Source organism: Rhipicephalus sanguineus, chromosome 2 (genome assembly GCF_013339695.2).
Source record: "Rhipicephalus sanguineus isolate Rsan-2018 chromosome 2, BIME_Rsan_1.4, whole genome shotgun sequence".
NCBI classification, from domain to species: Eukaryota; Metazoa; Arthropoda; class Arachnida; order Ixodida; family Ixodidae; genus Rhipicephalus; species Rhipicephalus sanguineus.
The window spans coordinates 8,918,114-8,933,303 of record NC_051177.1 but is presented as its reverse complement, the minus strand read 5'-3'; the positions used below and the strand labels follow the sequence as shown (position 1 = coordinate 8,933,303).

The following is a 15,190-nucleotide window of genomic DNA, read 5'->3' as shown; positions in this document are numbered from 1 at the left end:
TTCAAATTTAACCTAGCTCCCTCATTACCACAAATGGCTATCAATCCCTGCAAATCTTGCTTATTGTCGGCCATTAGTACTACATCATCTGGCAACAGTGCGGTAGCGCCATCTAGTTTTGATTAAACAAACCAGCTGCGGAAAATCCTCTATAGGTGACGATGGCCAAAACGTCCACCTCAGGACGGTCCAGACACCACCGGCGTCAGCGTTGGCGCTGGGAGCAGTTTCGATGGATGCAGAACCAATCAACGTGCGGCTGGCAGCGAATTCCGCTACGTAACGGCGTCGTCGCTACTGCCAAAATGGCTGCCGCCAGCCTCGGATCTAGTAAGTCGTTGCCGTGCCCTGTGTGGCCCTTAAGTTGTCAACTGATGCTTGTATTTGACTTAGCATGTTCCCTAGAAGCTTCAACAGCACAGCGCTCGTGATATCTTTGAACTCTCCGAGAGCCGTACTCAAGTTCATCGGTAGGCTTAGTAGGAATGAGTGTATTGGCCGAATACGTGTCCTCAAAGATGTGCGACAACTTCAAGCTCAGAGGCCATATATTACAAGATTGTGGTTCTCTTAATGCCAATAGCTGGCGCTACAAGGCGGCCTTTCGGTGGCACTTGTGACTCGTTTTTTGCACCACAAAACTGCAAATGACAGATAAAAGCTATAATCAGGAATATATCTTGTTGGTCCATTGACGGAAACTGTACACTGCTTAACGAGGTGTCAGGTTCATTCCCTCTGGTCACACTGTGCGACGCTGAGCGGACGTTGGCACGCTCCTCATATGGTTTGCTGCCCTCTCTGGCGGTGTTGATGCGATGGCGGCGAGGGACGCAACATCAGAAAACGCCGGCAAAAATGCTGTATATGTTTCGGCCTTAACGCTGACACTGGCGGCAGCGTTGACGCTGGCACTCATCGCGGCTTTGCGCAGGAGAGAATAGGTGGATAGCAAAACGGCGCGTCGTCTGCTACAGCACTTCTGGTTCTAGGAACCGTCAAGGCACAGCTCGTTGCTGCTTCAAGTTGTGTGCGGTTCAGTGTAATCGGGGAGGAGGCAAGTTAACTGGTAACAACCGCGTCGCAGAAAGTACGCGTTTTCTCCCCGATTACACTGAACGGCACACACCTTGAAACAGCGAAGAGCTAGGCATCGAACTGGAAGACGTCCTTTTGCTATCCACCTATGAGGCGCACGAGGGGGGGAGCATACGAGAGAGAGAGAGGGGGAGGGGACGCGCATGCGCAGTAGGGGTGTGGACACCGCGGGAGGGGTAGATGGTCAAAGCCCCCGCCTTAAAGGGGCACTGACACAAAATTTCGCGGCCGAGATAGCCTGCAGGATCGATTCCCGTGAACATGCGTATGTCATCTGCAAAATATCAACAGTGAATATACTAGCTTGCAAGGTATTTTAAATGAATTTTGAAGTTTGCGTGAGCGATCGACATCCTCGCTCTACTGACACTCTCAAAGGGGACCCTGGGGATCCACTGCTTCCGTCACGTGACAATGCTGCAGCAAGTTATGATGATGTCATAGCCACCATGTTTTTTTTTTACAGTGTTTGCTCCAGCAGCCTACTTCTCGGCGGCTGCTCGCGAACCGTGCGGAAGTGCGTCACAGTTCTGTGTGCTGACGTGATTGAGCGCTGCACCCGCTAGGTGGTGATAGTTGCACCCGGAGGCTTGTCGTTTTTGAAACCGAAACTGACACTGGTGGGTAATGAGGAGCCTGTAATTAATTATCTGTCGCGTGCTGCAGCAAAATGATGTGCCGTGTTGTGACTAACAGGCCCCCAGCAACACATTGCAGCAAAACAACGGGAGGCCAAAATTTTTGTCAGTACCCTTAAGCTGCTTCGCATCTAAAGGAAACTTCCTCTTGGAGTAAGTGAGCTTGTTAGTAGTTTCGATCAGTTTTGCTAGTAATTAATTCCATTCTTCACGGCATCCCACAATGGCTTCTTTCGAGATTGAGATCACGGAGAGTGAGCGCTGCAGTATTGCCAACAAAACTGAGACCTCAATGAAGATTATACGAAGGAATGCAACCTGCCATCCACTTCAGGGACACATTCCAAGTGTAGCTTCAAATTGCATCATGCACAGGACATGTTGCTTGTCCAATAACCCTTGCTGCTTAGATGATGTAAGCAACAAAGCCACACAAGGTTTGCATTCTTAACATGCAAACTCAAAGCACGTTGGGCTTTCAGATAGTTGTCTGTAGCCACGGATGAGCAACCAGTGTCCCACCTCTTAGCACACTGTGTTTTTTCATCTAAGCTGCACTATGTATATCTTATGATACTGTCACCCAAGGCATAGAGCTTCCTGCAATATTTACTAGAGGGCACTGTGATCGTTCAGCTACCACGGAAATGATAGATAGTACACAGATTTGCCTAATCTTTGTTCTTGCGGCTTTGTTTATTGTTGTGCTTTGGCATTTGTTTCTGATAAAAGGAATGGACTATTGTGAACTTCATGAGCAGATTTGAATTGGTGAGCCTGAAAAGGTCAAGGTGGTGAAGTGGAACTGCTAAACATTTGCTGAACTTCGTCTTGTGACAAAGCGGCTGCAGGCGACATGGAGCCGAAAGAACGAAGCTTAGACAAATCCATGAACTACCCGTCATTCCCATGCTGGCTGAAGCGCCATGCATTGCAGCTCCCATAGACACTAGCGCCAGATGTCCCTCTAGCAAATTATTAGAAAACTCTATGACCCAAGGTAAGGTTATGCTCCTTCACGCAAGCAAAAGCATTCACCATTTGCTGCAAGGAGTGCCTCGAAGGCTTCTGCAGGACAGGAGACGTTCCCAATGCCTGGTTTTCTGCTGACCTCAGGGCTGTTCTTCGAACGGCTTTGCCTGGCGTAAACCTTTGCTCATGCTGCACAGTGTGTCCATGGGACTGCCGCAGAGCTGACAGGCTGTAGCCTCGGGTTTTCAGCCATTCCTTCAGCGATTCCCTGAAAGCAAATGATCAGGCCTTTTATTCTCTGGCACAACCCATACTGGGAGCATTTCTGGTTGTCTCAGGCCATGCACAACAGATAGCAAGATTTGGATCCACATGAAAGGTGGACTTTTGATTAACTTTCTGAGCATTCATTCTGTTTGAACATTCCTTGGATTTAAGAGCATGACCTCTTTCCGAGGGTGCGCTTCCCTATGCAGGACCAGGCCCATCGAGCTCTGCTTACATTTATGACCCCTTTATAGACATTTCTCTTCTCGTGTTTTTACTTACTTTCCCAGCTTCTTTTCCTCTTACTCTGCTCCCGAAAGAGTAGGCAGGCCCTTCTAGGTTATCAGCCCTCTTTCCTCTGTGTCCTCCAGTATTTGTGTATGCAAAGCACATAATAATAATAATGCCAAGTGAGCAGCCTTCCTTAAAGGGCCCCTCACCAGGCCACATAGCAAATTTTAGTTAGACGCTGGAAGTTGTGGTGTGCCAAATGAAGAGCATTGTGCCGCAAGAATTTTTCACATCGGTTCATTACGAGCTGAGAGAAACAGGGTGATTCCACGAGAGATCGAACATGCCTGTCCGGTCGCATTTTTTGTTTTGCCTGGGTTTTTTATATGTTGTGCGGGCACATTCAAAGTACATGGAACTGAAAATTTTATTTCCAAGAAACGCTCCCAGCGCGTCAAAAAAATATTTGAAGGTGGCGGCGCGTGCCTCCTGTTTTTGCTCACTGCGATGTTTTCGGATTTCATGGCCGAATTTAGCGCGAACTATAAATGATGAGTCGAAAATTTCTTTTGCTGGTTTTAATACGCATTACTGTGAATTACATCCATGCTTTTTTTATGCCGTCCTCAAAAAGAAGAAAATGTGAAAAAATGGCAAACACGGCCGAAATCAAAAAAGGGTCCTAAGTTTGAGGCGCCTTGGCGCCTTTACTATTTCAAACAGAAACTTGAAAACAGTGACAACTATAGAAAAGAGCCTTTGCAACATATATACGGAAGATCATTTTCCTACGGGCAGCGCAAAAAAAAGAAAAAAGTAGTTAAAGAAGCGAGTTTTTTCAAAAAAGTACATTTTCAAAAAATAAAATAAAAAAAACTCCGGTCTCAATTTTGACGGCAATTTTTTATCGAAGAGCGCTTATGTCAATGAACACACGGTTTTAATATCATATGTCCTCATTTGCTTTGTTTACGATATATACCTGGCCAAAGTGACCCTTGCTGTGGGTACTCACTTCAGTGCGACTGATGGTTGTTAATAGCTTGCATTGTGCGTAAATCGCAGTTTTAATTATTCTGCTGCAGCAAAACCTTGCTCTGGTGGTTTTTCGTCAAGAAAAATGTGTTCTCAGATTTTATTTGGTTCTACCGTGTGCGAAAGTGGGCTGCTGCCGCCCTCTAAAAGGTGATTCCACGAGAGATCGAACATGCCCGTCCGGTCGATATTTTTGTTTTGCCTGGGTTTTTTATATGTTACGTGGGCACATTCAAAGTGCACGGAACTGAAAATTTTATTTCCAAGAAATGCTCCCAGCGTGCCAAAAACGTATTTGAAGGTGGCGGCGCAGACCTCCTGTTTTTGTTCACTGCAATGTTTTGGGATTTCACGGCCGAATTTAACGCGAACTATAAACGATGTGTCGAAAATTTTTTTGTTGGTTTTAATACGCATTACTGTGAATTACATCCATGCTTTTTTCCAAGTATTTCAAGGAGCCTTTGCAACATTTATGCCGAAGATCGTTTTCCTACAGGCAACTCGAAATAAGAAGAAAATAGTTAAAGAAGCGAGTTTTTTTAAAAAAAATAAAAGAACTCAGGCCTCAATTTTGACATTTTTTTGTCGAAGAGCGCTTATGTCAGTGAAAACACCGTGTTAATATGTATGTCCTCATTTTCTTTGTTTACGAGATTTAACGGGCCAAAATTACCCTTGCTGTGTGTGCTCACTTCAGTGCGATTGATAGTTGCCATCAGCTTGCATTACACTTAAATCTAGTTTTAATTATTTTCCAGCAGTAAAACCTTGCTCTGGTGTCTTGTCGTCAAGAAAAATGCATTCTCAAACTTTAATTGCGTCTAGCGTGTGTCGGGGTGGGCTGCTGCCGCTCTCTAAAGGCCGAACGCGTACGCAGTTTGCAGCTTACAACCTCAACTTACCCCTCCTGTATTCGCTAATAAGAAGCACGCGAGTCACCACGAACACATGGTTTAGGTCACTTTGTCAAAACTCTCCTTGCACACAGAATAAATCATCTGTATGCAGCGAAGGCCAACTTATTCTGTAACTAAGTGCCACAATCGGCAGGCGCGCTGTTATGCAGTTGTTTTCTCACTGCCTGCTTGCTTCCCTTCCATTACATGCATTGTACGCTCTAACCATCTTCCCCATTCGACGCACACTGTGCCTAAACAACATTTGTAAAAAAGTTAGCTCAATGATTTCCGAGCCGTTTATTTCACTTCCCGCTATCACGTTTTCGGTGTCGCAGATAACGTCTTCCTGTATCATCTCGACCTTTACCTCAGCGTTTCAGCAGCCAGAAAACGTGCGGTGCGGCATGATTAAGCCATGAGTGGCCGAAGCTGCCCAATTTATGATGTTTTGTTGCCACTTTACTAAAGGGCTTTCCCACGTCGAGGACAGCAGAGGTCATTGGTGGCGCCAGACGGGCATTACCCTTAGTTTTGACAATGAGTGCGGCCTACAAATTAAATATTACAGCCCAAAGCGCTTAGACACCCTTAGTCATAAAATGTTAAACCGTAAGCAGTTCTGGAAAGGCATTCATGACAGCTGCGCAGATGTGAGATAATTTGTGCGGCGCCGTTCAGTATAAACGTTTCGACTTGCTCTAGGTCTAGCTGTTCACTACACGCGATGCGCGCGGCCCATGGCTACGTCCGATTGTTCTGTGCCGATTATTTACGCGTTCACAAAAAGAAGATTGCTGAGGAAAACGTTTTCGTTGCGCAAATTTTTTTCTTTGCTCTTTTTTGTTGTTGCCTACCTCCAGAAGCTACTGTCATAGGCTGAGGATCTTCGCGACACCTGCGAGGTCTGCTTGCATTGCTTTACGCTCCTCAAGGAAAACCTGTCTACATCTAACCGCGATGAGGTAGACCAGGCATTCCTTCAGGAAGAAGAAGCGGTTGATATCTTGAACAGGCGCGCCCATCCTTCCTCTGATGATTGTAAGCGAGGTTATAGGCTGCAAACTGTTTACACGTTAGCCATTTACGGGGCGGCAGCAGCCCACTTTTGCACACGCTAGACACAAATAAAATCTGAGAACACATTTTTCTTGACGAAAAGCCACCAGAGCAAGGTTTTGCTGCAGCAGGATAATTAAAACTGCGATTTACGCACAATGCGAGCTATTAACAACCATCAGTCGCACTGAAGTGAGTACCCACAGCAAGGGTCACTTTGGCCAGCTATATATCGTAAACAAAGCAAATGAGGACATATGATATTAAAACCATGTGTTCATTGACATAAGCGCTCTTCGATAAAAAATTGCCGTCAAAATTGAGACCGGAGTTTTTTTTATTTTATTTTTTGAAAATGTACTTTTTTGAAAAAACTCGCTTCTTTAACTATTTTTTTCTTTTTTTGCGCTGCCCGTAGGAAAATGATCTTCCGTATATATGTTGCAAAGGCTCTTTTCTATAGTTGACACTGTTTTCAAGTTTCTGTTTGAAATAGTAAAGGCGCCAAGGCGCCTCAAACTTAGGACCCTTTTTTGATTTCGGCCGTGTTTGCCATTTTTTCACATTTTCTTCTTTTTGAGGACGGCATAAAAAAAGCATGGATGTAATTCACAGTAATGCGTATTAAAACCAGCAAAAGAAATTTTCGACTCATCATTTATAGTTCGCGCTAAATTCGGCCATGAAATCCGAAAACATCGCAGTGAGCAAAAACAGGAGGCACGCGCCGCCACCTTCAAATATTTTTTTGACGCGCTGGGAGCGTTTCTTGGAAATAAAATTTTCAGTTCCGTGTACTTTGAATGTGCCCGCACAACATATAAAAAACCCAGGCAAAACAAAAAATGCGACCGGACAGGCATGTTCGATCTCTCGTGGAATCACCCAACAATAATTTGTAGCGGCACGAAACCATGACGCGAGGAGGCGAGTTTCAAACCCTTGCCACTCGACCCGTGTAGCCTTCGTTCACGTGCGCATGACGTGCCCGAGCCAGCCCGAGCACGCGAGCGGCATTGCACGGCAGCTACCTTTTTTTAATGTAGCGATGTAGCGGCCGTGGGCGTCATGTCGGCGTTCTCTGTGGTGTACTGCCTGTTTCTGCGGGACGGGCATGAAAGTTGCAAAATTTGTACGGGCACGAGAGTGGCGGTATCATGAACCAGTGCCGCATTAACGTTTACTTGGACGCGGTAGAAAAATGAGCACAATGAGTGCTCGAACGCGCCAGAACATTACTTTCGTTTCCAGGGCTAGCGTCTGCTCGATTAACTGACCGCGGGGACACGAACGCATGGGAAACGGAGGCACATTAGCCCCGCATCTCGCTGCAATTCATGAAAAAAAAAAAAAAAGACGCACACATCCCTTTGTGTGTCTCGTTATTTCTCTCAAGTTTTATTAATCTATTCAAGCAACAAATTACACAAACTACACACGTCGCGTCAAATAATTATCGCAGCATCACGTGCTACTGTTGGCGACGTCAGAGCAGTCGTCTACGTAGAGGAGCGACGTCGCAGCACTACCATCTATGTAGGGCCATTTTCTCATGTACGTCATCCCCTCATTCTCTGGGCGCGCGCCCGTGAGAGGAAGGGCAAGCAGCGTTCACCTTGAAATTTGACCCATTTTCGTGGCACGTAGCGTTGCAAATTTTGGCAGATGTCATCGTGATTGCCCAGTGTATGCATTGCGCTCGTTAGCTCAAAATGGTCAAACCTGGTGAGGGGCCGTTTAATGCAGTGTGTTTATCTACATGTCACTTACTCTCCTCCAAGCTCAAGAATGGAGGACTTAGTCAAATGGGGCTTCTCTGTTGTGTAGCAAGGAACTACCGGTATTGGTCAGGTATAGACCATCTAGAAAAGTATTCAAGGACTTTCAAAACCGTGTTAAAGCTTTACTATAGCAAGGCTTTCAAAACACCAGAGGTAGTTGCAATGGCACACAAAAGTATGCTGGAAACATCCAGCCTTGCTGGGACTTCCTGGCATTGGGGGATGCTCCCAATGATAGTCCTCCTGTCTTTGAACCCTTCAACAAACGAGTTACGCACACCCAAACTGCTCTGACGGATGGACACACTCTCTCCCACTGCAGGGGGGCAGAAAAAAAATGGTTTTGGACGAAGCCAGTAATGGGTCAACAAAATCGTCAAGTATACGGCCCCCACACCCTACGAACAATTGAAGCGGGCCTGCGGCCTGACTGCAACACTGTTACTATTGAAGCGTTCCAATCTCTCTACTGTTAGTCTGCCCTCTCTGAACTGGGCCATAAAACGGGGGATGTGACCAGGAGTTGCAAATTTCAAGTCATCGTTTGATGACTGAAAAATGCAACAGTTTTGTTCTTTAGTCAGGTGGTGCAATGAATGGTTGAAAGACTTGATCTAAAGACGACACGAAAGCATTTTTTGCAATGCACCACAGATGGTGCATTTCTTCGCATTGAAGCACCACAGAAAAAAAGAAAAAAAAAAAGCCGAAGCTTGCTTCGGATCGGCAGCACTTTGTTGCCTTCACTCGTAAAGCTGCATTAAATCTGCTTTGTGCACAACTGACACCTTTTCTTTTTCAATGTATAAACTAGTTATTTATTGACTCTTTGTATATGAGGAGTGATGCTTGAAGACAGCATGGTTTTAATTAAAGGCGTCCTGAACTATTTTGATCATCGAATGACCTCAGTATTGATTGACAAGAAAATGTTCCGAGCCTGTCGCGTACTAGCACTGCAACCTCCTGCTTTGTTCCAATGAGTGCAATGGAAGCTCCACAGGGTGGCCAGAAACGATTCAAACACCGTTCTCACTTTATGATGTCGCCCGCAATCCTAGCAGCCATCTGCCAGCCTGGACCAGCCCACCAAAGAGCACGAGGACGGTATGGATGCCTGAGAAAGTGGAAACTGTGTGCCACGCTTGTAAACTTTACGTGCTGTGCATGACCACAAAATTTGGCCGTGATGTTTGCAGAATGTCTTTTTATATGAAGTGTGGTTGAGGAGCCCTCGAAATGAATGCACACAAAGCCATGCATCAAAAACAAGACTACCTACTGCAATGTGCGGCTGCGTCTGGGAGTTTTAGGTAACCTTTTTGGTGTGCCGCTCCGTCGTGCTGGCATCGTGAAGGACACAGACTTCTTGACACAAGATGTGCTCGTCCCTTTGCGAAGGCAGGACGAAGGTGGCTTCTTGCAGCTCCGTTTCTTTGGGCTTTCCAGCGTGAATGTGTCATTGAGCTCCGTGGTAGGTGTTCGGTCGGGACTCTTCACCGGTGAAGACGAGTGAAGCGGTGTGCACTTTCTTTTGCCAATCGGAGAAACACTGTCGTCCGAGGAGAGGCAGATACTGTGGGCAGTGTGGTAAGGCGTGCTCCCGCTTGAACTGTCCGCTAGTTCACTTGCAGCAGCAACCTTCTCGACCACCAGTGAACATGGCGTTGAACTACTCCTGCCTTCAGCTTTGGCCATCTCACCACAGGCAGCTCTCTTTTTGAGCCTGCTTTCCGGCGGTCCAGGAGGTGTTTTAACACAGGGTCTTTTCAAAGACTGTCCGCAAACCTTCACTTGTGGGCGGGAAAGTTTTTGACCTTCAACTACCTGGGATGTTTTTGCAACTTTTGTTTGAGCAGTTTTGACCGGTTCAACTTTGTGTTGTGCTTGGGAAACCCCGATAGCCTGCTTCATTTTCGGTGGTTGCAACTTGGCAGCAGCGTACTTTGTGCCAAGCATTTTGGTGACTGCTGTAGGCTTGGAAGCAAGTACCTTGACTTTCTTAGGCGGTGTCTTGTGCACTGCAGAAGCTGGCTTTGTTTGCACCGTCTTCACCTGAAACAGCACCATTTCACACAGCTCACTAGATGCTCCTGCGAAGATCACTTTTTATTACTTGAATCACTCAATGAAGAGTAGAGATCCAAGTGCTGTCCTGAACTACTTCTTCACAGCATAAATATCGAGTAAAACATGCATAGTGCCCGAGCTTAATTAAGCAAGTCGTGATACAAATTTTAAGCCAGCTTAGTCCATTAGCTGAAAACACAGAAAGTGAAAGCCTTTGTTTTTCACCTTTGGTTTCATTACAGACGAGGTCAGCACACTGGTGCGCTGACTGCCATTTCTTGCAGTGAGAGAATGTGCTGCCTTAGGCGATTTTCTTTCTAACACAGGGTGACAAGATTTTTGAGGCTTGCTTTTGTTCGAACTGAAAAAAAAAAAGCCAATATTAGAGTAAACAGTCAGACCAACACTGACATTAAAAAATGGTCTTGTTGAAGCTTATAAAGCTATAGTCTGGCACAACTTCGGAGAGTCCAGGCAACCGACTAACTAAATAGTCGCGCTCATGCATGTTCTCCTAAGGCTCATGACGTCAGTCTGGAGTGCGCGCCCATTGATGCAGGCTTGTGTCTTTCAGGAGGAAATGCCTCAGACTTCTAAAGTTGTATGTGACTATAGCCAGCTTTCTACAACACAGTGGGAACAGGTCATAGGCATGCGCAGGGTTCCCCATCAGGGGGGGCAAAGGTTCATCGCAGCGCCCCCCCCACCCTACTAAGTCAATGTACGTGGCAGAGTTTGTGGACCCCCCCCCCCTTGTGTGACTAGAAGGGTCAATGTACGAGGCAGATTTTGCGCCCCCCCCTCTTAGGTGATTGGGGGGGCGGCCGCCCCCCCCTGTGCGCACGCCTATGGAACAGGTTACTGTACAAGTACAGCTGTCAAGGATACTGACATGATTTTCAGACCTTGCAAAACGGACATTTCTTGTTTCCTTGGTATGCAGTGTTAACATTCTTCATGCACCGGAGTCAGACAACCCATAAAATATTTTACTTTGACTTTAAAGTTTGTCGCTGAGAATCAGCAAGCCAGCCCCACTGCAATGGACATTATCCCAACAAGTCAACACAGTTCCACTGAGTTCACAATCTCTGTGTGCTGCATGCAGCCTAAATTGCAGAAATCACTGTCGGGGTGACTGGACGATAAATCACTCATTGTTTACATACACCACAGGCAGATGCCATATCTGTCACTAGTACGTCGCGAGTTGCTGTCCCCATGTGACATCACACTGTGATGGCACGTCACTGAGAAGCCGCCTCCTCGATATCGAAACGAAGTGTTTTTTTAAGGTGGCGGTAATAAAAATACATCTGATGCATTCCCAGGCACCACAATACTCCTTTTGAGGATTCTCAACACCAGTGTCTTTATTTAGAGCGACAATCTGAAAAAATGTTAAAGTCATGTCGGTATTCCTTTAATACGAACACTCTGCTGCCAGGCCTGGACCGGCTTGTATTCATGCCAGCGCCACGAAGTGTTGATCGGTATGTTTGCGGCGGCTGGAGCGCAGCTCGATTTGACTTGGTCGGCTCGTCTCTGATTGGAGGGGACAGTGCACTGACTATTGACAAATCCAGCTATCGGCAGCTGCTGCAAACATACCGACCCACACTTTGCGGCGCTAGCGTGAGTACAAGCTGGTCCAGGCCAGGCTGTGGATCGTTCACATTAAGCGTGCTGACGACTGTACAAATGACTGCTCGTGTACACAGCAGTGCTTAATTCTGGGACTGTGAGAATAATGAAATTTCATCTCAAATTGAATATGAATCGAATAATGCCGAACAGTGGTAAAAAAGATTGAATAGAATCTCAAATACAAAATACTTTATTGAAAATAAAAGAAAGAACAAAGAAATGAAATCTGCTCATGTCCTTGAGCACATAACGCGGTGAGTGACTGCTACTACCAAGAGACTACAAATTGTCATGCAGAAACAAGCTGTTCCACATGACCTGGCTCCAGGCTCTCTCGTCATGATGTTTTCTGCAGTTGAAAACGGTAGCAGGACCTGGAACTATCTTATTCACGAAACATGTAAATAGGATAATGGTGACTGCTTTATTACCACACTGGTTCGAGAGTTTTTTTTTTTTTTTTTTTCAGCTTTTATGAGCGTGCTGGCATGTTGACAGAATAGACACTATTCCAGTCAGCAGCGGCACTCCTAACCTCCTTACGGCTAACAGAGGGGGGGTAATGTTTTTTTTTTTTCCTGATGGTCGCATAATACGGCTCATTTGACAATCGTAATGCTGTGCTAAATTGTTGTGAGTGCTTCAGGCCCAGAAATCTTTGGCCGCCCGTCCACAGGAGCGTTTTGACTGCGCGGCGGAATGATGGGAGTGGTGAGAATTTCTGTATGAGTGGTGCGGTGCGGCAGTGGCGACTGCACAGCGTGAACAAATTTTCACATGTGAAGCCAATCACCGAGGGTTTCACGGGCCAAAGTCAGGAGCCTTTACGGTGCTTGCGGCATACGTGACCGAACTACGCAAGAATTCCGTGCCTCCATTTGGGAAGCGAAGTTGTGAAGGGCTTGACAGTTTTGTCGTGTTTCTTTTATGTGCAGGAATGATGTAGTCTCCTTTAAAATAAACATGCGGTCGCTTTTGAACCAGGATGTCGGTGAAAGTTTTAGCGAAAGGCCTACTGTAACGACGTTAGTGTTAGCCATCCCACTGCAGCCAAGTTGCACCACTGGCCTTTCTGTCACATGTTAGATATTCATCCTGTCAAACTATTCAAAACATTGAATACTAGCTATTCGAAAGTCGAATATTCGCACACCCCTACTTCATTCATTATGGGAAACAGCAAGCAAGCCATGTTTTAATGATAGCATACAGGAATATTTTTGCAAGAGTGGCTTCGCCACTTTTATCTTCAGGGTGCGCAGGAAGATTGTTTCAGCCTGCTAGGTCAGCAAGTGTACTCATATTTTGAGGGCAATCAGCTGTGGCCATTTTATAATCACATGTGTGCACTCATCTAGCTTGCTAACATGGCCCTCGTAGCACTGTTCCTAACCTACAAAGCCATAGCAATAATTGTGTGCAATGCAAACACAGGAGATGAGAACACAAACGCCGACCGACCATCAACTCAAGCGGTGGAAATGAAGGTAGACACATAATTGAACTGTGCATGCTCAGGTAAGCAGTGCCACCTGTTAATCCAGCATGTGTGGTATTACACAAGTGATAACTGCTTAGACATTTCTTCTCTATGTAAGTTAAAGCAGTCTGTTTGTGTCATGCGACAATGCACTCAGCAATCTATGAGAAAGAATACTCAGACATTGTAGGAATCGATTTCATGTGAAGCAGTAAGCGAGTAGCTGGTTGTGCCGCAATTTTCTTGCTTTGAGGAGGATAGACATCTTTTTGTAAATTGAGTAGTTGTGGGTGCATCGAGGGCTTACCAGGCACGTCTGCTACACTGGCGCCTAAAGGGTAGCCCATTGTACGATGCGATGATGTGCATAATATAAGTAGTGGTGTATTCTCCTGGGTCGAGCAACACTTTTTAACTTGAGCTTGTTGAGCCATAGGAGAACATATGTAATGTTAATTACCTCGTTACAAAATGTACAGCTAATACTGCAAGCATAAACGATGTCGCCATGACAAGACCTTTTTCTCAAGCAGTTTCAAGCACTAGTTTGGCTCTGTGGTAGAATACTTGACTGCCACGCAGAATGCCTTTGCGTCCAGCGGGATTTCCGGTTCGCCGAAAACGCCGGATTTTCTGTGACACGGACTCTTTCACGCTATCGCGTTAACATTTACAATATCTCGTCTAGCTGTTCCAGGGTTGATGTAAGGAACGGGCCGTGGTATGCGCCACACGGGACTGAGGGGAATGACTTTATGACGTACGCGACAGGCATATCCCACGTTATGTATTCACGTCATATTCGTGTTTGTCATACACTCATTTCCTCCTACGCTAATTCACGAAGACCACCACAAGAGCGCCCCGGCGTAGCGACTGGTTGTGTGCTGCAGCGCCATCGTAGAATCGGATTATTTGAAGACGACACATCACGAGGCGGAAGGTAGATCCAACCGGCTTACCGTGTAAGGGTTCCGTTTGCGCGGGAAAGTTCCGGAGTACGAAGCAGAGTTTTTTCTCGCCTGTTAAGACAACGTTACGTCAATAGAACATAGTCTAGTACACAAACTATGCAAGCAAGTAGCTGATACCTACAGCTGTTGTGAGTACACCCGCCGGCGCTCCCACGCCGACAGAGGTCTGTGTGAGGATTCTGGAGATGAAAGGGAACCATCATCGTGCATGTTTGACTGTTATCGTTGCATCAAGCATTCGGAATTTTTGTTTTGTTTACATGCGGATTCATAGGACAACGATACCGCATCAAAGCGTGTATCCTTAGTCACTTCGGGAATGGTCATAACAAGTAATCGCGAAACACAACGTCGCATCCGGCCGAGGCGGCTGCTGAGATGCCTTTGATGACGAGACTCACCTGGTGGAGCTTTTCGTTTCATGGCCGCAAACAAAGTGCTGGTCAATAATCAGCAAGCGGACTAAGCCGGCAAACAATACAAGCAAGCGCCCTCGGCGTGCTCGGCAAACGCACGGCCTAGCGCAGCCGCCTTTTCTCGTTTTAAAACGCGTCACGGCGACGAGAGGCTTTGATTGGCTACGCCTTCCGACGCCGCGATTGGCTGGTTGTTCGCGGGGGAATGCGAGCAGACGAAGAGCTCTCCGCAAAAGCCCGCTTCTTGCAACCGCGAAAGGATCGAGATGAGGCACGTAGTGCGATTCGTGTGCGCCCTGGCACTACTCCTCGACGTGCGCAGCTCAGAAGCATGCTACAGTGTCGAGGGAATATTGCGGGGTCTCAGACATCCCATAGGCATTGTCCCCCTGCCCGGCCGGTTCGTGCTTGTCGGGGAGCACAGGGGCGTCATCTTGCAAGTGCCACTCGGGGCTCCAGAGAGCGTGCACGTTTTCTTGAACATAACGAGTCAGGTGGCAACCTCGAATGCGCCAGCGGACGAGCGCGGACTGTTGAGCTTCGTGCTGGACCCAGATTTTGCCCATGAGAGGAGCGTCTACGTCTGCTACAGCGCCCCGTCGAAACAAACAGGCATGGACCAC

General features: G+C 46.7%; 1 protein-coding gene across 1 annotated transcript in view; it reads right to left on the bottom strand.

Moving 5' to 3' along the window:
* The window catches only part of LOC119382376 (uncharacterized), a 65,328-nt gene extending 50,613 nt beyond the window's left edge, over positions 1 to 14,715 (bottom strand). The window contains exons 1-6 of the mRNA XM_037650069.2: positions 14,553 to 14,715; positions 14,273 to 14,330; positions 14,140 to 14,199; positions 10,276 to 10,411; positions 9,263 to 10,035; positions 2,775 to 2,976 (exon numbers count right to left, since the gene is read on the bottom strand). Coding sequence (XP_037505997.1) covers positions 2,775 to 2,976; positions 9,263 to 10,035; positions 10,276 to 10,411; positions 14,140 to 14,199; positions 14,273 to 14,330; positions 14,553 to 14,574 — 1,251 coding nt within the window. The 5' untranslated portion in view covers positions 14,575 to 14,715. The remainder of the gene's footprint in view (positions 1 to 2,774; positions 2,977 to 9,262; positions 10,036 to 10,275; positions 10,412 to 14,139; positions 14,200 to 14,272; positions 14,331 to 14,552) is intronic.
* Positions 14,716 to 15,190: the final 475 nt, after the last annotated feature.